At 34.0% G+C, this 23,833-nt stretch overlaps 2 protein-coding genes across 2 annotated transcripts in view; both read left to right on the top strand.

Moving 5' to 3' along the window:
• Positions 1-22,609, top strand: part of LOC127865572 (uncharacterized) — a 123,002-nt gene extending 100,393 nt beyond the window's left edge. The window contains exon 3 of the mRNA XM_052405419.1: positions 22,268-22,609. Within this exon, the coding sequence (XP_052261379.1) occupies positions 22,268-22,336 (69 nt within the window). The 3' untranslated portion in view covers positions 22,337-22,609. The remainder of the gene's footprint in view (positions 1-22,267) is intronic.
• On the top strand, positions 16,848-20,910 carry LOC127865573 (uncharacterized). The gene is made up of 2 exons (XM_052405420.1): positions 16,848-17,046; positions 20,697-20,910. The coding sequence occupies exons 1-2, from the start codon at positions 16,877-16,879 to the stop codon at positions 20,893-20,895; spliced, it is 369 nt and encodes a 122-aa protein (XP_052261380.1). The 5' UTR covers positions 16,848-16,876; the 3' UTR covers positions 20,896-20,910.
• Positions 22,610-23,833: the final 1,224 nt, after the last annotated feature.

The raw sequence follows: 23,833 nt of genomic DNA, 5'->3' as shown, positions 1-23,833 counted from the left end.
TCATAACTAAACCGAAAATTTGCGAATCTGAAACAACTTTTTTTTATTTTGTCAATTTACCAAACCGTGAAAAGATCCCTTTAAACAGCTATAGTTTACATTCAAATCAATTCTTATACAAAGAAAAGAATATATGTTCAAACAAGCAATAATATATCTATGAGTTACAAACTTTTCAAATAAAAATGCACTAAAATTAGGTTTCATCACTTAAACTTTAAAATGTAGAACACAAGTCTAAAGCTAGTGTTTTCATATCTGGAATAGCATTACTTGTAAGTTTTAATTAAACATCTTCTAATGCAATTAGTAAAATAATGTATATATTGTTATATTGAATAACTCTTCCACGAAGATTCTGCGCTTTTATATGAATTTGCAGCCGTTAAAGCTTCCGATATGATTTCATGTCGGAACGATGCAACAGCAAATTGGCGTTAAACGATATGAGTTCTATGTATATCGACCTCATATTTATAGGAGTAAGTTGTATATGACCTTTGACCACGAAATATAACCATATCATTGAAGTGAGGGGCACATGTCTACCTACTGCTGCTTATATTTGTTAGAAGTTTAAAATAGTGAAAGCTGTGAAAAGGTATACCATGTTGCAAGCTGTGAAAAGGTATACCATGTTGCAAAAGCACTTGAAGAGGGACAATCATCAAAATGATAATGACAGACAGTCGGACAAAGGCCATGCATATAATCCATTGTCCGTATCTTATTTTAAAAGAGGCATATCGATTGCTATTACGGTATTGTATTTTTCTGAAATAAATGTATACACTACAAAGAACTTTTTTGATGTTTCTGAAATACACAGACCCAGCTGTTAAACATGTTCCGTCAACCATGTATTTTAATACATTGTCCCTGTGACACTTTTAGAACCAGCCTTTAATGATGTTATGTTTATTTTTTGTTCACTTAAAATTGTGTTATAGGAGCAAAATGTCTACATATAGAGAAATACCGTAAATATGCCCATTTAATGAAGAAAATGCATAAAAAAAATTTCGTCATGTGCCCCGATGTTGTTTCAAATTGAACATGATTCCACGGTATCTGTTGATAGTTGCATGTTCGAACGTGATCAAACACATTCAAAACATTCAGAACGAAGCAGATAAGTTTATATTTATAAGGGTTGGCTGCAGCAACTTTTCACCGCAATTTGTTAAAACGGTCACGACAGCAAAACATTTGGTGCTCACGCAGGAAGCCATTTTTCTGGTCGTCTCGATAGAATTTTTGAGCGTCTGCAGTTATCGATTAAAAATGTTACGAAACACTATATTTGGCATTCGCATTCAGCGTCAAAATCGTTTCTGCGAGATTTCTTTTTTTTCACAAATATAAAAAAAAAACACAACACATGTGCTATGGTATATGATGATGAAATGTGAAATAACTTTGCAGACATAGAAAAGGGTTAGCAACTACGTCTCTGGTGTAACACCGGTCTGCCTACTCTTCGAGGTCAAAGTTACATGTATATATATGTGTGTGTGTGTAAGGATAATCCGCACTAAGATTTCAAGATTGTGTATATTGTATATGCCCTGATATGCGAAACCGGTCGGCATATTTTAAAACATTTTTTATTTTACCCATGCGACGTTTGTTTACTTTTTCAATATATATATAGGGTAAAAGTCTCACTTGGCCATACAGCTGCTAAATTTCCTGCCTCAGTTATAACTTTTTCATGTATGAATTGATTTTTAAATAGCGAGGCTTAAAAGTAAGGCATTATAAGACATTCTGTCGCGTGTAACATCGGTCTTCGAACCTCAAAGGTCCATGTCACACTTAGAGGTTATAGGCCATGTCAGCTTGTCAAGACACGAACTGTGTCGTTAATTATGCAAATTTATATTAACTCGCCACAAATAACACCATCACGAGACGAATTGTCGTGTGTTTTACTCATCTCCCTACATCAAAGGTCAATTTAACACTTAAGGTCTAATAACAATTTTGCAAAAACACAGTTGAAGTTTTGGCGATTTGAGAAAAAGTTTAATGTGAGTGCATCTGTGCTCTATGGACATCTTTTTTTTAATTAGAATATAGGGAAAAACTGTCATTGTTTTAACTGTTAGTGTATGAATCTTATAATACGGATGCGATACAACAGTGTGTTTTGCTAAAATTAACAATTGGTAACCCAAGCGATTTAAAAACGAGGGCCTTACCCCCCATCCCTAATATGCTCCTTGTGTTCTTACTTTCTCTGTGTTTGATAATTTTAGTCTTTCCTTAATGCGTTTGGTGCGTCAAGTGGGCGTGGTAGTTATTACGCTTTATATTCTCAGTTTTTCGATATGTTGTTGTGAGTTTAATTTTGCAATTCTACAAAGTGCACCATTTTGTTTTGTTCGTCACTGTTTACTGTTTCATCATGTTTATTATTTTTCGCGGCTCTGTTTTGGGATGTTAAGTGATCAGTTTTATTCACAAGTACGTGTTAATACGTGTGATTATTGCAAACGCTCGGAGGCCTTTCAGTAAAATTCACTAACACAATTCTTTGAACATTTTTTATGGAATGACAAGTTTTGATCACATAACAATAATGAGTGGACCAACAATTTGAGTTCAAATATTTCTTAAACTTTACCATTTTATGTTTGAAGTATGTTATCTAATATACATATACATGGAAAATGGTCTGTATAGTATCAAAGCGGAATAACAGTTAAGCACTTTGTCCTAGAACAGCTCTTGTTTGTTCTGTGGCATTCAATATATGTTTACCAATGTATTATACGTTAACCTAAAATATAGGCACGTTCAGTCACCTACATACCGAAATAAAAGTGCACATTTTGTTCTCATTTATTAATGCACTGTTATGAAGTCATCAATTACACAAAGTAGAAATGCACAAAAATGAGTGGTTTATCGTTTTCATAAAGTACCAACTTTCTTAACCACACATATGCACGCACATACTCAAACACATACATAAACATGCACGCATACACAGACAAGAAAAAACAACATATGAAAGTCAATGACACAATATATAACAAAGAAACATAGAAGTAGAATTTTGCATTTTTTTTATGATAAGTATACTTCCTTTCTGACATATATTCATAAACACACACAATTACACGAACACACACATCACGCACACTCTCATACACACAACATATATTATATTACATGTTTAACAGTATGTATTATGGATAAGTATAACAACAATAGCTATTTCTTTTATTCTGTGTTTCTGAACTTTACAACTACTAATACAGTTGATAAAGACTAAACAAAAAGGCGAACAAATACGACAACGATATTATATTTAATTGTATGGGCATTTATATATGAAAACTGTATATGACTATTAAGTTTCATTTGAAAAATATTGATTGATGCGGATCCATTTTTGTTTGTGTGTTTCAATTTTGTTTATGATAAGGGCAATTTCTTTCTCTGTCTGTATCCTTAACTTTAAATAATTTAAGAATATGTTAAAAATCGGAATGCATTTCTTTATTTACATATTGAATATGAATACGTTCATCAAAATGATAATACAATTGAGAACTTCACTGTGTAATTTAATTTCTGTATATCCAAGAAAAGCAGTTGTTTAATTTATTTTAATGTATATTTTCACTCGATTAAGGAACGTTTGCAGTTCTGACCAAACAATTTGGCTATACGAACATTCCCAAAACAAATGATCGATTGTTTGAACGCTTTCTTGCCAAAAATCACACAGACTGCTATTTGTTAGTTTACATTTTGTAAGAAACTAATTTGTTGGAATGATTCTGGATAAGAATTTGAATTGAAAGTTGTGTAAGTAAGTATAAATTGTTGCCTTAAATGGAAGTGTATATATTGTTCTCCAATTGAGGTGTTCTTTTATATTAAGGCATGATTTCCATTTTCTTTCTATACTGTCATCGATTTAACTTTGTGATTGTAACTGTATATTGTAGAGAAAAAAGAAAAAAAATTACGGCAACCAGTTACTTGACACTTCTATTCATTAGACGATAGAAAATTACCGGATTATTTTAATCTTACTATGGCGAACAATAGTGACGGTTGTGAAAAGGGTTTACCGTTAGATTCCCCAATCCACATATTGTCCGATGACGCCTCATCACCACCACACGGAGGAGATTACGATGATGATGCTATACAACAACCGGAAGCCGGGAATCAGTCGCACAAAATCAGAGACATTTCAACCGGAAGAGAGGCAAAAGGAACCAATATCATATCTGAACCTGGCATTTCTGACATACAGAATTTGGCAGAGAACGAGTCGATGTCACAGTCTATAAGCTCTAATACTCCAGTATCATGCGTGCAAAAGAAAGGACCTACGGGATATGCAACTAGAAGTAAACAAAACTCAAAGGCTAGTCATTTTGCTGCGTCACAAACTAGCAAACCGAAACCCAGAAAAAGATGACGTTCCGAACGAGAGCCGCAGTCACCGGAACCGCCAGGCATCTCCATCCGAAACATAACTGAGAACGAGTCGTTGGTGACAGCTATTAACAATCTGGCCGAGCAGATGAGAATACGCATTGACGTTCTTTCATCTCGAATTGGTAAACTTGAGACAAACTTCGAGAAAACTATAAAACCACATGTACATAATGCAACATCGCCAGCATTAAATAATCTAAAAAGGGAGTTCAGCGACGAAATTACTCAAGTGAGAAATGAAATGAAAGTGTTAGCTGAGTCTTACTAACCAGCAACAAACTCTGATGAAAGAAAAAACTGTAAGCTCGTCAATAAAAACCTGCCTGCACGAGGGGATGAGGATACCAAAGTAACAGTTAGGACACTGATTAAAGACGGACTTAAACTAGATAGTAACGTAAAAAGCGCGGAGAGAAAACACACACAACAAACAACTGACTGTGGAATTGTTACCGTCCCATGTCAAACCAAAGAGGACAAACAAGAGATAATGAAAAATAAAACAAATCTCAAAATGTCTGCACAATACAAAAATGTGTACATAGAACACGACTTACCAGTGAAGGACAGAATCGCAATAACAAAACTTAAGACTCTGGTAAAGGTTATTGGGAGTGAAAAACTGTTTGTCAATGGCAATCGTTTAGTCCAAAAAGAGACGCTTGTGCTTCCCAGAGCAGAAACGAATGGCAGGAAGTTAACCACTCTCATAGGTCGCGTCCGCAACCTATGAGCGCCAGATTAAAAAGACGGCAGAGTCGACATCCAACCACGACCGGTGGACACCGCACAAACGAGGACTATACACATAAACGCGATCCGCAGCCACCACGTAACCGATTCAGAACGCCTGCTTGGAATACACAGACCGGAAAAGCTATCGTTAGCATTAGCACCAGGACGACGAAATTCGTAACTACAGAAACCGCTACCAACCCCTTTACCATAACAACTACAACCACTATTAGGTGTCATGCGGGTTTTGAAACCCAAACGGATTCAGTGGGAATGAAACAACTGTTAACTACCAAATTTGTAAAAGCTGTATTTTACACTTAAATATTGATATATTTTGCAGAGCAGAAACACATTTAAAAAATGAACAAGTGTTAAATATTAACGGATATACGTGATACGGGCAAAATAGAAGACATTTGCCAAAGACGCGCCCTAAAGGGAAGTGGAGGAGTAGGTATGCTAGTACGAAACACCATACTTAAGTCATTTACCGATAACAGATTGAGTGATGATAACGAGGGTATTTTATGGCTCGCACTTACTCATAAACGAGCAGCCTAAGTTATATGTTTGTTACCTGCCACCTTCAAACTCTACGCGATGTTTAGATATAAATGAAATTATTCTCGGTTTGATAAATACGGCATAGTATGGTTTATTACGTGTTATTTAGAAGAGAGATTATGGTAATGGTTTAGCGCGAATAATGAACGGGTTTTGTGTGCATGTTTTAGCGCGAAAGCGCACGAGTTTTTCGTTTTGGGGTATATATGATTTGCACATCTATTGAGTCGCCATTCGAGGGTGTATTTGACAGGCAAACGTTATGGAACAAGAAAACGAAAGGGTGATAAAGTAGTTTAGGCGTTCATTTGCGAAATACATAGTATTCGGAAGGAGATTTTCGATGAGAGGACTGATTCTCTGCTAGAAGCGGAATGGTGAGCTGGAACTTCAAACAAAGGTCAGACTTGTTGGTTTTGTTTATTGTAATAACACTGGCAACAACATTCCGATTGAAATTAACATAGGTTGTGTTCCTTGTTAACTTTTATGATAAGTATATTCAATAACATGCTCCATATCTTTATTTGTGCTGTTGTTTTTGTTTAGTTCCAACTATTCAGATACATCAATTGGTTTGATTATTGGGTAAAAATGAAACTATTTAAGTTCAAAAAGAGGTCGCAAATGTAATGGTCTGGTAGGATTATATATAGGTAAGGCCACATAGTGTGTCACTCCAGGTTGTTTTGATAGCAGAGTTAGATCACTCTCCCTCATGTTTTTACGAACACCCTGCTTTATTTGTATTGTTTTTAAGATATAACACCTTATATGGTAATACATGTGTTACAAGTTTGTGTATTAGTTCCAAACGTATAATTCAACAAACGATTAATAACAATTAACTGCCGTTTTCCTTATAATTCAGCACGATGGTTGTGTGCGATATATGACGTGGTATGATAATGAGCGGATGAAAATTTATGCGAACATATCTTTAAACTATTCAGGTATTCCAATTGTGAATTAAGAATGTAACATCAAAAATCGATACATTACGGAAATATATATTCTATTCATCTATGAAACAGCAATAGAGACTTGTCTTGTAAACTTTTTTCGAAACATGTTTGTGTTTTGCATATATTACATCTCGTTCGCTGGATATTGAATAAACAGTTTATGTTATTGTTGTATACAATTAAAAAAATTCTCTAAATTGAATTAAAACATTAAGAGTTATTATATTTTTCATAATAATTTAAGACGTTAAGTTTTCCCTGCAAGGTTGGTGTCAGTAATGGTGCATGCATATGTGCTAATCAATTTACGATATTTTGAATAAACTGTGGTATAAATTTGGTTTGAAAAGAGCGTTGACAATAAGACTGTTGTTTTAAACTTAGATGAAAGGCATTTATCGGTTTTGTTAAATTTAGTTTCGTCATAGTTTAATGCATTTTTAAAGATTAGGTACTGTAATGATAACAAAAGTAGACCGGATTTATTTGCAATATAAGTCATTTTGTTTTCGTGATAGTTTTTGTTCTTGTTTGGTGGCCTGTTGGCTTGATGTGTAAAGACATTGTGCTGTTTTGGTGTTTGGCCGTTTTTTGAATGCCAGTTAACATGTGTAATTTGCTTATCGTTTTGGTGAAAGCCAGTTGACCAGATGTGGATAAACCCAGTTAGCGCGTGTAGTTTGTTAACCAAACTTGTTAAAACGTGCGTTTACATTAACATTTTTGTTTTTATTTAATGTTAAGATTGTACTGTTCGAAGGATATTATATATATTGGAGAACATTAAATGTATGTTATTAAGGGCCAGATTGGCTGATGTAAATTAACCGGTTGGCTCGGGTTGTCCGTTGACAGTTTGTTGAAAGCAGATTTTTTCAGATGCGTATAAGCCAGTTTGCTTGCGTGTCAGTTCACTAAAATGTCTCAAAACATATGTTGAAATTGCATTTACACATGTTTGCGAAGTTTATTTTTTCAGAAGCTGGACAGTTCGAAGAATAAATAATGAATAGTGTAACATTATAGTAAGAGGGCAGCTCGAAAGGTATAATTTGTTGTTTTTTTGTGTAATTATGTGTTAGAAAATAACTTGTTAAGTTTAATAATGATGATTTTATTGATGATGATGTTATAAATGTTGATGATGATGCTAACGTTATTGATGAGGAGGAGGAATAGTTGACAGTATTTTGTGAATGGATAATACTACATTAACGAATTTTGAGTGAATGAAATTATTTTAGGTTTGATAAATACCGAATGATGATGGTCTATACATATTATTTAGAAGAGAAAGAGAGTATGGTTATGGTTTAGCACGTACAAATGAATGAGTTTCTAGGTTTTGCGTTTAATTGAACAACAACAAGTAACGGTTCAGCAACAGGGATTATTCTCAGATGGTACATGTATTCCTTTTAGAATCACAGAAATTCAACTGTGCATCAATACCGGTTTTCTTTTAGATTTGATTGATGGGTTAAAATTCCAAAAATTGACGAGTTTTGCAGCCGACCAAGTACCTATAGCTTTGTATTTGAGTGTGTTATGCATTTTGTTGTTTTCAAATTAGTAAATCAAAATGTATACGGTGTTCTAGTATATCAATTGAGCTTATGCTATTGCCATGGAAATTTGAGCCAGGGTTCGATCAGTAGCTTAAAGTATGTCTGTGTTGGTGAATTGAACCTAAAAACAAATGTCAAGTCGGTAGTTTTAATTTTAAGAGCAGAACATACGTATTGATTGTGAGAACATTAGTAAAATGTGTTTGGTATTTGTGCATGTCTCTTGTGGTCATTGGACCAAGTTGTTTAAGGCCAATTGGCCTGTATGGTCAGTTGACCGTTTTTAAAGCCAGTCTATATGATGTGTGAAAGCCTGTTGGCTTGTGTTGTCAGGTTACCGACCTTTCTTAGAACGAAAGTCTCATAGAATTAACAATATTTGCAAGTTTATTGTTTGCAATGCAGTAACTGGACAGTTCGAATAGTATATTAAGTATTTGAAGAACATAAAGGTATGGTTTATGTAGTATGTTATTATTATTACTAGGATTATTATGATGTATTTTAGTTGGGTGCATTCGGAGAATTGCAAAGCCGGTAGTTAAAAAAGAGCCTATTACATCAGATATATTAAAGAATCGTTTATCACACTTTTGTTTCTGAGAGCGATTGTTCTTTGTGGTATTTAAAAGACGTTACGATCTTTTTCTTATCTTATGCTGGTTTTTTAGGATAAGTGAAATTTTGTCTGTTAAAAGATCAGATGTTGTATTTTTAGATACGCATTGTGATATTAAAGTTGAAAAGTAAAAAACGGACATTTTAAGAGAGGGTTATACTGTTCTGATTGCAAAAACTAATACAGACACATGTCCTGTGAAATTGTTTGAAAAGTATTTGTGTGTTGCAGATATTGCATGTTCATCTACTGATTATGTGTTTGGACCAGTTTATTTGTGTAATGTTAAACACTGTTTCAAATTGATTTCTAATAATAAGCATATAAGTTATTCTACTATAAATGATAGTTTTAAGAAGAAGTTAAGTCTATTGGGTTATGTTTCTTCTAAATATGGACTTCATTCTTTTCGTGCTGGTGGAGCATCTATAAGTGCCAATAATAAGACTGTGGATAGACTTTGGCAAAGACATGGTAGATGAAAAATTGTTTCCACTAAGGACGGATAGATTCTTTGAAAGACAGATTATCGGTGTCGCTAAATTTAGATTTGTGAAAAGTCATTATTAATGTATGTGTGACTTGAAATGTATGATGTGTTGTTCGTAGCACATTTAAAGACACTATAATATATTATTATATAAATGGTTTGGAAATGCTTTTGAGTATTATTAAGTTCTGTGTTTGTGTTGTGTGTATGTTCCTTGTGGTCATTGGACCAAATCTGTTTACGGCCGTTTGGCCTAATTTGGTAAGCCAGTTGGCTTGTATGGTCAGTTGACCGTTTTTTAAAGCAAGTTGATCTGATGTGTGAAAGCCGGTTGGCTTTTGTGAGTTGACCTTATTTTCTTAAAAAGCATGTTCACATGGAATTAACAATGTTTGCAAGTTTATTTTTTGCAGTGCAGTAACTGGACAGTACGAATGGTATATTAAGTATTTGAGAACATAAAGGTATAGTTTATGTAGTATGTTATAATTATTATAAGGATTGTGATTATGATATTTTTTTATTTCCGTTTTAATGTTTATCATTAATTTTGTAAATATTGTTTTATTATATCTGTTTAATTCTCTTGTGCATTATTCGATTGGTCATTTGACCGTTTGTTAAGGCCAGAGTGTGCCTGATGTTGATTAGCCGTTTGGCTTGTGTGGTCATTTGACCGTTTGTGAAAGCCAGAGTGTGCCTTATGTTGATAAGCCAGTTGGCTTGTGTGGTCATTTGACCGTTTGTAAAGGCCAGAGTGTGCCTGATGTTGATAAGCCAGTTGGCTTGTGTGGTCAGTTGACCGTTGTTGAAGGCCATAGTCTGCCTATTTGATTGAATTATTGTTATTGCTTTTACAAATGTTTGTAATTGTATTTTTTCAGTTAAAACACAGTTCGAGAGGTATATAACGTGGTGGAGAATATTTGGGTATCTATTTTATGTTTCATATTATTTGTATTCTCTCTTTGTTTTATTCGAAAGTCCTGTCAAATACAAGCACTTAATCCTATTTTGTCTTTGGTTTATTATTTGTATGATAATGATAATGATGATGATATGGTTTATAAAGATGATGAGATTTTAATAGTATTTTGAAAATAGAGAATAATAAATTTACTCATAACTATGAGTAAATGAAATTATTCTCGGTGTGATAAATACGGCATAGTATGGTTTATTACGTGTTATTTAGAAGAGAGATTATGGTAATGGTTTAGCGCGAATAATGCACGGGTTTTGTGTGCATGTTTTAGCGCGAAAGCGCACGAGTTTTTCGTTTTGGGGTATATATGATTTGCACATCTATTGAGTCGCCATTCGAGGGTGTATTTGACAGGCAAACGTTATGGAACAAGAAAACGAAAGGGTGATAACCCCGCCCGCTCGCCCTTAATGAGCAAATGTATGGTTAAATAATTGGTTACATTGCTTTTATGTTTATAATTTTGCAATTATAAAGTCTATATTTAGTATATTTTCAGTTCGGTTTTTAGTCCATGTGAGATGGGATCTTAACACAAACCGATTCCTTTACTGGGAAAGACGATGGGTGTATTTTCATTTAAGTCTGAAGCAGCTAAGTTTTCTTGATTATTTTGACTCATTGTTTACTTAATATTGTGTTTGAATGAGGTTTTTTAAGTTATGGGTGTCATGTTTTTCGAGACTCTCACTTCCTGGAGATAGTACCTCCAGCATATTTATTGAAATATTGGTATGTTTAAATTTCAGTGTTATTATTTTTTGTTGTCTTTCGTAATGAACGTTTAATTTTAAAGACATTCTTATTGTACGATTACTTTATATTTTCATTTTGGTGTGACTGGTTAGATGTTGAAGTCGGTTTAATATAGCTGTTCGTCATATGCATTTATATATTTCTCGGAATACTTATGATTTATCAACATTCTTTTTAGGTGCTTTATGGATTTTATGGTTTGAGTGATTTGTTTGTTTTTATGTTAATGTCCGAGGTGTGTGCGGGATGCTTTTGATGTTTGTTTGCTATGTTAATTTGCGCAATGAAATTGATAATGTTTTAATTACATTGTTTACTAAATAATACTTAATGTTTACAGTATAATAATAGCTGCTTATTTGTAGATTTCTCTAAAATTAGAGGTTTCGGGAGGTGATGAAGGCACCTATACACCGGTCTCGAGCCATGGGTCCTCATACGTCCCCCTGCCATTAAAAGAAAAAATAAGAAAACAAAAATGGCAGTAGGGTTGCGTATCCCGCTCGCGGTTTTACCTGAATCGTTTATTACTACTGATTATTGTATGGGGTGTACGTGAAGTCATGTACACTTCTCTTGATTGGTGGTGATGGATGAATCTTGCAGATATTAGCAGCTTCTTTGAACAAATTAATGTTTCACAATTGTTAATTTATAATATTTAAGCAAGTTAGCGTGATTGATGGGCATTGGGGGCGTCCTGTGTGCACTTTGGGCATCGGCCGGGATCAGTTTATTCAAACAGTAACTCTTAATTTGAGATATATACATGACGTCTAATTGTTATGAATAAATTTGCATTTTTTCACATGACAAACATGTGCATGTGAAGAATTCATAATTACATGCCCTACAGCATTTAAATAGTATCGTTTCAGTTCTTTATACACCTGAACAAAGATGTTACACCGTTTCCAGTCGTCTCGAGGCTCATCAATTGAGCGGTGCCGTTGAGGTCTATATCCATTGCACATACAACACATACGGGCGTCAGAAGAATTGTTTTTTGCATTTATATGTTGAAAGTCCTGTCAAATACAAGCACTCACTCCTATTTTGTCTTTGGTTTATTATTTGTATGATAATGATAATGATGATGATATGGGTTATAAAGATGATGAGATTTTAATAGTATTTTGAGAATAGAGAATAATAAATTTACTCATAACTATGAGTAAACGAGTTTCTTGATTCGTTACTAGGAAATATATACGATTATCAACAAAACTCAATTATATATATTATCGGTGATTTCAATATACGTGTTGGAACGAGTGAGGACTATATCGCTGGTGTAGACAACCTGCCAGAAAGACAGATCATTGACTATCAAAAATCACCCTATTGTGAAGCATTCATTGACTTTCTCTTTAGTGCAAATCTGTGCATCCTGTACGATAGAAACAGTATTAATAATGACTACACAAGAATCTTGACTAGAGGTTGTTCAGTTGTTGACTACTGCTTGGTACCATACGAGTATTTACACCGATTCAGTGACGTTAAAATTATAAGAGCGACATAGTTAATACAGGACCAGTCTCGACATAATCACAATAGAACGGATATCTATACCAGACCATTCGGTCTTACAGTGGTCAATAACTTTTACAAGCGCGGAGGAAAACACGAAGTGAAATATCGAAGAGGAACATACAACCCAAAGCACCAAACCTTAAATACGACCGACGAAATACACCAGAGAAATTTATGACTAACGCCGTTATATATGAACAATTGAGACAAAAACCCACAGAATTAGAAGCCAACCAAAATAGACAGGAGTCGATTGACATGTCTTACAACGATTTTTGGTTGCGGAAATGATTTCTCATTTAAACCCAAGGGAGGTTACTCGTAGTAATGCGAACGGGAACAGAGGACGAGTTAGTAAACCTTGGTGGAACAATGAATTGACGTCGGAGTGGTCCGATTTACGCAAAAGTGAAAAAATAAGGCTAAAATGCAAAAATAAAGCTCAAAGTCAAAGGTTTAAAGCAGCATACGTTTAGAAACGTAAACAGTTTGACAATTCAGTACAGAGACGAACACGAAACTATTGGTATGAAGAACAACAACAGCTGCTTAATGCATGTAACAACACAAACAGACACGATTTTTGACAAGAAATAGGATATATCGGCATAGAAAAAAAGAACGAAACAAATCAATTCCAATGGAAGTTATTCTTGAGGACGGTACAATATCAACCTTACCACAACAGGTGCTTGAAAAATGGAAAAAGTCGTTTGAAACACTTTATAACATACCGACGACAGAAACGTATAGCACATTCGAAGCTAGATCACCACTGTCTGTTGGACAAGATACACTTAATAACGTTATAGACATATTAGAGATCGAGAAAGCAGTTAAATCACTAAATAAAAACAAAGCTCCCGCATATGACGGAAAACCAGCGGAGACTTTAAATAATAAGCTCACGATATACTTTTTACGCTGCCTGTTCAAGGTTTGTTTTGACACCGGCAATGTACCTTCAACATGGCAATACGGACTTATTACCACAATTTTTAAATGTAGTAATTTCGACAAAAGAGATCCACGTAATTAGTTTTTACAGAGAAATAACTGTAACATCAGCTATATACAAAGCGTATTGTTCTGTGTTTAACATTAGACTTACAAAATGGGTAGAAACTGACAATATTCTATCCGACACTCAAAACGGATTTCGACCACAGAGAGGTACCATCGATTAGCTGTCCACTCTTACAAATATTGTTGATGCACGAAAGAAAAGCAAGAAAAATACTTTTGTCGCATACGTGGACTTTTCGAAAGCTTATGACCGAATCAATCAACATAAATTATGGTCCAAACTTGAAACTATTTACGGTTTTACCGGTAAATTCTTAAATGCTCTGAAAACTCTTTACGCATCTGTTAAATGGGCTGCACAGGTTTATGATGACACTTCGGAATGGTTTGACGTAAAATCTGGATTAAAACAAGGCTGTTTGGTATCAACGACTTTGTTTAACCTCTTTCTCAGCGACATAAGCGAGCTATTCGAGCAATCAAACATGGGCGTGAAAATTAACGGCAATCATCATAAGTCACCTTTTTTTACGCCGACGATTTAACGGCAATCATCATAAGTCACCTTTTTTACGCCGACGATTTAGTTTTAATCACAGAGAACGAGGAAGATCTCCAACACCTTTTAACTTTATTATCACAGTGATGCGTTATAAATAATATGAAAATTAATATTGATAAATCGAATTTTATGCATTTTCGACCACCTTTCAAAGAAAAAACAAACTTAAATTTCAGGTGCAATGATGACCTTATAGAATGCGTGGAAGGCTACCGTTATCTTGGCTTAATGTTAACCGCCACTTTGGACTATAACGTGACGGCAAAACATGTAGCGCAGTCAGCTACACGAGCCCTGGGTCTTATCATCGCAAAGTTTAAAGCATTGGGCGGGATGCTTTATGAAGTGTTCTCAAAACTCTACAAGGCAAGTGTCTGGCCTACCATTAGCTACGGAGCCGCATTATGGGGGACCAGAGAGTTCTCGTGCATTAATGCAATCCAACATAGAGCTGCCCGCTTCTTCCTAGGGGTCGGGAAGTACACGACAAATGCCGCTGTGAACGGGGACATTGGATGGACGCCACCAATAGTAAAACAGTGGAAAGCCGTTATTAAACGGATTAGACTCTCAAATATGAACATCAATAGACTTAACAATTTTATGTTAAGAGCCATTTATTCTCACAATAAATGCTGTCCACATTTTATTAAAAAGACCATTAAATCGTTTACTGAACATGATTTAAACATAAATACATATGTCAGTAAATCACATTTAATACGAATAATTGATTTGTTCCAATCAAATATGTCAAATTAGTTTAATCAGACATGGTTAAATCGAATTAATTCAGTTACCGATAACGGTTACAGTACAGGTTGAAATAAATTACGCCTTTCTAAGACTCTTAAAAGTACATTTAAAGCTGCACCTTATGTTAAAAACAAAACTATAACAAAAATGAAAGAAGTGCTTTAGCCTAGTTCAGGTGCGGTGTAGCACCCTTAAAAATTGAAACTGGCCGTTACCAAGGGATTGTTATAGAACAACGAACGTGTTTTTACTGTAAAACTATGGTGGAAGACGAAACCCGTGTTTTACTCAAATGTCCATTGTACAATACCTTGAGAAATGAAATTGTATTAAAGCGATACCCATCAATAATGATTTCAATTCATGTTCAGTGCGTGATAAGATATCATTTCAACTATCCGATGAAAATATGGTAAAATATAGTGCCAAAACCTGTCATGAAATACTAAGATTAAGACCTAACTACATGTTTAAATAATGAATATTGAATTTTATTAGTTTGTTGTTGTGAATATTATATATGTACATGTATAGATTTATGTGTGTATATGTTGTACAAACAAACGTAGATAAATATTTTATTTATTATTTTACCTATCCTTTTATTGTTTAGTAATATCGTTTTATATGACGTGTGTTCATACATTTTATAGTCTCTCATAACTCTAGAGAGTGGTTTTATACATGAACTTGTTAAATTTGCTACATGTTGTATATACCATGAATTTATAAAAGTGAGACTTAAATAAACTTTCTATCTGTCTTTATGTCTGTCTGATTCCCTGCGTATATAATATTGATTTATATTCATTTGGTATAGCAGAAATTAGTGAGTAGAAGTTAAAAAATTCATGAGAGTTAAAGTTGTTTAAATATTTTAGCTCATCAAATGTATAATAAGTATATTTTCGATAGTTGTACAACTGACCGATATTTGTTATACCATTGTTATACCAGTTTGTCAAACGGATAGAATTGTTATTTACCTTTATGAATATATTATTCGATATTGCACATTTACATATGGGAGAACTTTTTGAAACATTAGATTGGTTCTAAATACTTTGCCAGGATGCAAGTACATCTCTTAAGAACAAATTATTTTTACTTACATTTTGTATTATAGTTTCATCTAAATTGCTTTCAAATATAAGGCAGTTACCGAATTTGTTTAGTTATTTTTCCAAAAGAGTTTTCCAGTTACCTTTATTATTTTTATCCAGATATCGTTTTACCCAGCTCGCTTTAATTGCATTTGGAAAACAATCAATATCGGTAAGTTTAATGCAACCATTTTCATAATTTTGTGTAAGACGTTTTCATTTCATTTTGGCTGGCTTATTGTCCCATATGAATTTAAATATTGCTGTTTTTAATCCTTCTATTACGTTTTTAGATGGGTTAGGGAGAACAGAAAAAGGGTAAATTAATTTTGGTAGCGCTAATGTTACTGTAAAATTATAAAATTTTATATTAAACGTTTTTGCCATAATACCATACCATAATCCATTGTATTAAGAACACATTTTAATTAATTACCATAAAACCTTAGAAAGAATTATTCTGAGTCGACTTTATGTCATCCATTGAAAAATTAATCCTTGGTGTGGTTTCTCACCTGTTGAGCTTGATCTCATATTGAACGGATTTAATTATTGTCATAGAGATAATGAAAGGACGTATTCGAAAGGCCTTGCCACGCGAACATGGACTAAGTCACATCTAATCTGCAAGGCCATATCATGCGTGCGTGAAATAATGTATATATATAGACCATTTAGCGTACAACCATAACACATACAGCATTCATTTTTCACTGCTCGGTCTGTCGCTAAAAAGGCTCAATGACTATGTTTTGCCGACGGGATCGGTCGGCAGTGTGGCCGTCGGCGCTAAGTCTGGTGCTGGCGTTCCTTTGTGTAGCCGCCGTATTCGCCGAGACGGGGATCGAGGTGTTTTTCGTGCACCAAGACAACTTCACGCTCCCACCTACGTTTGAACGCCAAACAGTCAGGTAAAACGTTTATCATTGCCAGAGCTTTAAAACAGAACCGCGTGTTTTGAGATAAAAAGTGACCGGATATATGCTTATAAGTTGTCATTAATACGAAAAGAAGTATTGTAAATGGATTTTTATTTACACGGAACGCATAAGGATTTGCACCATCAAATCATTACTATCATTTGAAAAGATTATTGTATCAGAATGAACATATGTTTGAACAATGACTTGCATGAAATATGCTTTAAGCACCTTTGTTGGCTTAAAAGGTTACGTTAAAAAGCGAACCTACGTTATACTTGTATTTCATTATTATGCACTTTGTAATTAACGATTGTTATTCTTAAAGGCCATACGGGTTGTGACGTAACGAACAATCTTGGGCATTATTGAATAAATATAATAATCGAAATTTGTATCAACGCAATAAATCAAAGTTCATACATTCTTCAAAAGGCAGTCACTAGATCAACATTTAATTGCCTCGGGGTATCAAACGCCAATAAGTTTCTGACACTTCGGGTTTGTATCATGAATCCTTATATATTTACGTATCATAAAGATCGTCAAACATCGGTTAATTCCGTTTGTATTCGTTATGTGTCCGTTGCATACGTCATATTTATGCAGACACGTGACTTTACACACGGCCATTCAGAATTGCACACGTTACAATCAACTTCTGTATTTTATTCGTAAATAGTCAGTATCACGCCCACAAACAGATAGGAGAGGTCGTAATTTCTTGCTGTCGCGGGCGGCGCATGTTGGAGGTCTTCGCTTTTATCTTGAATTTTACAAACGTTTGAAAACGTTGTGTTGGGTTTAAGAAGCAGAAAGAAAACGCACAGAAACCTGAAATTGACTTTGTCTACGTTTATGCTGTTGCGTTCTCCATCAACTACGTTAAGGGTATAAATTTATATTTATGTATAATAGCAACAGTATTGTGTGAATGCGCAAATAACACTATCTTACTCGAAAATCTAGTGAGAAAGTCCTGGCTAGTGTTGACCTGAAAAAACTATTGAGTCACTGAAAATGATCGAACAATTAGTAAGAAAAGTATTGACCAGGGTGAACCTGCACACATAAATGACATTAATATCCTAGAAACGGTGTGTATTTATATTTGAGTGGACTATTTGGTCAGGCATTATGCGCGCATTTTAAGAAGAGACGCCTCAGTTTAACATTATCCACACAATTAAATATGTTGACCGTTTGTTTTTATAATGACATATTTTTATCATTTGCTGTTATAAATATATGCACACATTTTATCATCGACGTTCTGCGGCATCTGTATCAATATCGGCATGGTATTTCAAGCATTGGCTATTATAACGGCGTGGTTCGGTACCTTTGAGTATTATAATGACATGGTTTTGGTATAGTTGGCTATTATAATGCTATACATATACTTACGCACCATTTACAATAATAACAAATACTTATGATAATACTATTACTTCAGCTCATTGGGTCATTGTCGACCTTAAATGGCCCACAAGTCACCCGGGGTGACTAGAAGCCGATTCATGTCACCCTGAGGTGACTTCAAGCCGACGTTAGGCACCCCCGGGTGACTAGAATCGGATTCATGTCACCCTGGGGTGACTTCAAGCCGACGCTAGGCACCCCCGTGTAATTAGAATCGGCTTCATGTCACCGCAGGATGAAATGAATCGGCTTCTTGTCATCTACGGGTGACAAGAATCAGCTTCTAGTCACCAGTGTATTTTTTATCAAACGGCACCGCATCGCATTTCGATGTCGTAAAAAGAGCGATCGCGTTCGACCAGAAAACAACAGCAACAACATGTAAATAAAAATAGAAAAAAAAAGAGAATTTTTAAACCATAGAGTATGTGTGATAAAATGTTAGGATGAAAATAAAAGGATCTGTGATAAAATGCATTTAATTCAATAAATTTATGTAGTTTTTTTTAGACATTTAGCTCTACTTTCGTTTGTGTAGTATTTTTACACAAATTCCCTCGCATATGAACGACCAAATCATGTATTTTTTGTTGAAAAAGTAAAATTGTTGCCGAGGGTGACTTTATGCTGATTTCGAGGGTGACTAGAATCGGCCTGAAATCACCCCGGGTGACAAGAATCGGCTTCATGTCACACGGAGGTGACTAGCGTCGGCTTGAAGTCACCCTAGGGTGACAAGAATCGGCTTCTAGTCACCCACGGGTGACTTGTGGGTCATTTCTGGTCGACACTGACCCATTGAGCATTACTACTAATAATATCATTATAATATATGTTGTTTAATTATTATTATTTAAATATTAAGTCATCATTAAATAATATTAATATTGTAAGTGAATTGTTAGACATAATTGACTTCAATGTTGGAGTTTCACTTCTTGATATAGTTTAGACGATTTCGCTATATGAATAAGTTATATTTGAATCATAATTTTAATAAAAACATCATTTTGCATAAGCATTATTGATATAAGAATGACATTATTTTGCATCACCATGGCCAGGGATATAATAATGATATTTACTGGAATCAGTGACTTTTTAAGGACAAACCTGTGCTTCATTTGACATAATAATAACATATTTATGTAACATTTGCTTGTATAATTTCTTAATTTTGTATCATCTGCTATTAGAATTGTTATAAAATTGACAGTCTTTTCTGTTTTTTCTTTTTAGCTTATAAACTTAACGCAGTATTATAGAAGGGTCGAGTGCCTAAAAGTGTTATATAGGTTCCCTTTCGAATTCAAACATCATTGATTTATTAGGTTCAATCAACCAATCTTGGCACTTGCTATTTAATAGCCAATACTAAATGATCGTCGTTCTAATGTACGCCAATCTTTTATCCCAGTATTGTGCTCAAATTAACGGGATTGCATCCAATCTGATAAATTTCGGTGTAATCGACTCTATGGAAAAAAGAAAACACTAGCAAAACAGTGACGTCACTTAAAAAAAAATTGAAGTCACTTGATATTGAGATGTTGGTTTTGGCTCTTTTCTCTTGATTATGTTTGAAATGATTACAGAAACAAATATAAAAATGATGCGATGCGTAGAATACAAACGATAGGATACATAGAATGCCAGGTAATTGCTGAGCACAAATAGGTTTATAAGCTCCTATCAATGCTTGAACATTGCATATTTTTTAACGAAACTGGAATCAAATTAATTTTCATAATGCTTGTCCACTTATATATGCTATTCTCTTTATGTTAGTTTATCATTTCATATAATATTTTTAATATTGTTTTTCTTTTTAAATCTTATAACATAAATGATTATATATAACATAACACATACTGTCCTTTTTGATAGAAATGTTACCAACCAAGGTCTAAAAATTATTTCTGTATAATTTGTTAAAAACATTGTTTGCAAATGAAATACATATATGTATACAATATATGCTGTAAACAGAATTGAAAAAATAAATGAAAGTAAATGAAATACACACCAGCGCCCGTGGTTTATGTTTCCTAAGCCTCGCACATAAATTTATCTGTATTCAACACAAACTGTATTCCTACTCACCAAAAAAACGATGATTCTTTATTGGACGACAGTCATGGCCGTCACTGGTAATTCATTATTTTGTGTTTTTTAAAGAACAAATTACAAACAAATGTATATTGTACCTCTGGCTTCAGGAGCAGACTCGAATGCGTGGCGAGATGCTGCAAAAATTCCACGTGTTCATTAGCGCTCCACGGCGACCTGTCATTGCTTCAGAGGGAGTGTCTGCATGTCCATGGCGTGCTGACCTTGAAAGATGGAACTATCCTCATGCAATCTTACACAGTGATGCCAGATGTGTGGGCGGTCGTTCGTATTCAACCGGTAGTATAGTTATGCTTACGTTTGTGTGCTATTGTTTGAAGCTCAGACGTATTGTACCTTGAAAGAATGAACTCTTAAAGCATATCTTATTATCTGTTTCATACACTTTGCTTTTGTCCGGTTACTAATTTCTAGAAATAGTCTGCGCTGAAACTCTTATAATGTTTGTCATTACAATCTAACTAGTATCGGTTTGTTGCTTTATGAGCCAACTCGAAGTATACTACATTGACCCTAATGTGGAAGATATCAACATGTTTCATCAAATTACCTAAAGTGTTTAAGTGACTAATTTAAACATAGTTTAAATTGAAGCGGGACAATCATTGACATCAATGTCATATTGTTTAAGTTATAAAACAGGGGCTATATATCCTATATTTTTGTATTAAAAAAAATTGTGTACACGTACGTTGATAAAAAATGATTAAACTATTTACCGCATGTTCTTCCTACAGAAGGAAGGGCTCGTCATATCTTAATCGCAGTGTTGCTAATTTTACCATGCAAAAGAAATGTGATGGAGGTTTATTGAAATCACAATGTCGGTCAGTTAGTTCGTCCTCGTATGATTTTAAAAGTTTGTGGAGCAAACTACTCCATCTTTGAAATTTCAAATATGTTATCACCATGAATTGAGATGTACTAGACACGTTTCTTTCTCAATCACCCACACGTTCTTGACTTACGTGACCTTGAATTTAGAATTAACATGGTTTAACTGTAACATATAATGTTATACATTGGTGCAGCGAACGCCACTTTTCAAGCGAAAAAAATAATTCTCCACCACAAACTAAAGATGTATAAGACACTTTTGTTTCATCCAAAGTGAAACACTTATTCCTGGCTGATTTTTCCATTGAACATAGCTATTTATCATACCATTGCATTGCTATCTGCCTTATATAACGTTGCCTGATATATTTTTTATATCATGGTCAACAGGAAGTTCTTATATCAGTCAATGATAGGAGGTAGGTCATATTACTCGGAATCAACTATATAGTAAACATTTTTAGTAAAATCGAATCAGATTCAAGAAAATAAACAATTTGATACCAAGATGTAATACATTTTAAACACAAAATGCAACACAAACTGCATAAAAAACATTTTTTACAAATATTAAGAGCGCTTGCTATGACTTCATTATTAACACGTCAAACGACAAAAGTCATATTCTTTCCCGCTAAAACTGCAGCTTTTTAGCGATTTTTTTTTTCATTATTTCTTCAAAATCGGGGACGTAGATGTATGATAAACAGAAAAACAGGTAACTGCAGCCTCGCCATTATATTATTCTAAGCCTTGCCTGATAAATTACAAAAAGATCAGGCAGTAACCTGTAATTCTCTATATATCTTTATTTACCTTTTAGTGGAGTATAGAATGGGGATCGCCGAATAACACTACCCCGAAGCAGACGAATACAATAGACGACAAGTAACATACGATCTTAACACGCTGGGTGACCGACGTTGGAACTCTACACAGTCATATGATTAGAACCTGATTTGTCTTCTTCTTCAAGAGGACTTCATTAAAAGATTGCAATACAATTATAAAAATGAAATCATACTGTTGTTAATGCTCGTAAAAACCTTCACTGGAAAACATAACCTACATTAAATAAAAATTGTTTGCATAATATATTCTTAAAGCGAATATATACGATTTTGTCAAATATAAATGAATTTATATAAAATGTGTAAACAACTTATTATATAAATATATCTTTCAATATAAAATAAAATAAAAGTTCAGAAGAACATGTGTTGAAAAATGCGAAATAAGCCAGATATTTAATTCTGAAATCGAAAACGGCTGTACAGTCGAATTCGCCAGCATGCATATCATGCATGTACACTTTGAATCTAAACTTGGTTTAACGGTTTATTTTTAATTTCTGCAATGATATATATTTATACGAGACACGGACACTAACTCTGGTCCTCATAAAAAAACGAATGGTTCGGCTATTGTAGGAAAATATGTTCTTCAAAATCGACTCGGGGCGCTAATTTGTCTTTGGTGCATTTTATGAAATTCGTATTTAATGTATAATTTGTCTTGCCTATTTTGTGTTATTGTAACATATTGTATCAATTTATTACAATTTAACACATATAAAAAATCGAATAATTTCGCTTTAAAGCAAAACGTATATTGAGTTTGTAATGTCGTATTGATAGCGAATACTACTTAAGTGTCATTTTCTATTTGAACTAATCCGACGAGTTGAAGCCTCGCCATGTAAGTCTTTCTAAAACGGGTGTGATTTATTAGAGCACACAATGACACCAATATAGTATTATATTTATCCTACAATAATGAATATATTATGTTTAATCGTTGTTGGTCAAATAATAGCGATTATTAGTTAAAATAGCAAAAACATATTAAAGTAACTGAATCGAACCTTGCGTACTAATTTCAAAACTATTTGTATTCTTTTTTTCTGGTTTTACAACGCTCAATTGTATTCGACAATTCAATAAAAAACAAAGTAACAAGACGAATATCGCTATATGCATCGATTACAATATAATAAGCATTCAAAAATGTTTTAACACACTTAAGTAGAACACACAAGTTTGTGTACAAACTTAAATACTCGATTTACCTTAGTAAACTACAACAACAATAAAACAACTTGCTGCCATTTGTCAACTTAAAACAAGTTTACCACTACGTCAAGAATGATTCAGCTTTTATTCCCGCAGAAATGTTAATTAAAATGTTTAATCAGCTCTTCTTTTGGAACACTTGTTTACTTTTTTACAATTTGCTCTGTACAAGTCAAAACTATTCTGGCTACTCACCAAAGTTTATTTACGCATAAAAATCTTTATGTTTTTTTTTCGTCCTATTGTGTTTGCGTCCATGATGAGTTAAAAAACTGCACGAGGGACATCATATATTTGTTCATCGCCATATTCCTTTT

The sequence above is a fragment of the Dreissena polymorpha genome, chromosome 2, assembly GCF_020536995.1.
Source record: "Dreissena polymorpha isolate Duluth1 chromosome 2, UMN_Dpol_1.0, whole genome shotgun sequence".
In the NCBI taxonomy this organism is placed as follows: Eukaryota; Metazoa; Mollusca; class Bivalvia; order Myida; family Dreissenidae; genus Dreissena; species Dreissena polymorpha.
This window is presented reverse-complemented; position numbering and strand designations above follow the sequence as displayed.

Bases quoted from the DNA above. Each gene is read 5' to 3' on its own strand.
- LOC127865573 (XM_052405420.1), top strand. From the start codon at position 16,877: ATGACTATGTTTTGCCGACGGGATCGGTCGGCAGTGTGGCCGTCGGCG. The intron at 17,047-20,696 runs GTAAAACGTTTA...CTCTGGCTTCAG, and splicing joins TTTGAACGCCAAACAGTCAG to GAGCAGACTCGAATGCGTGG.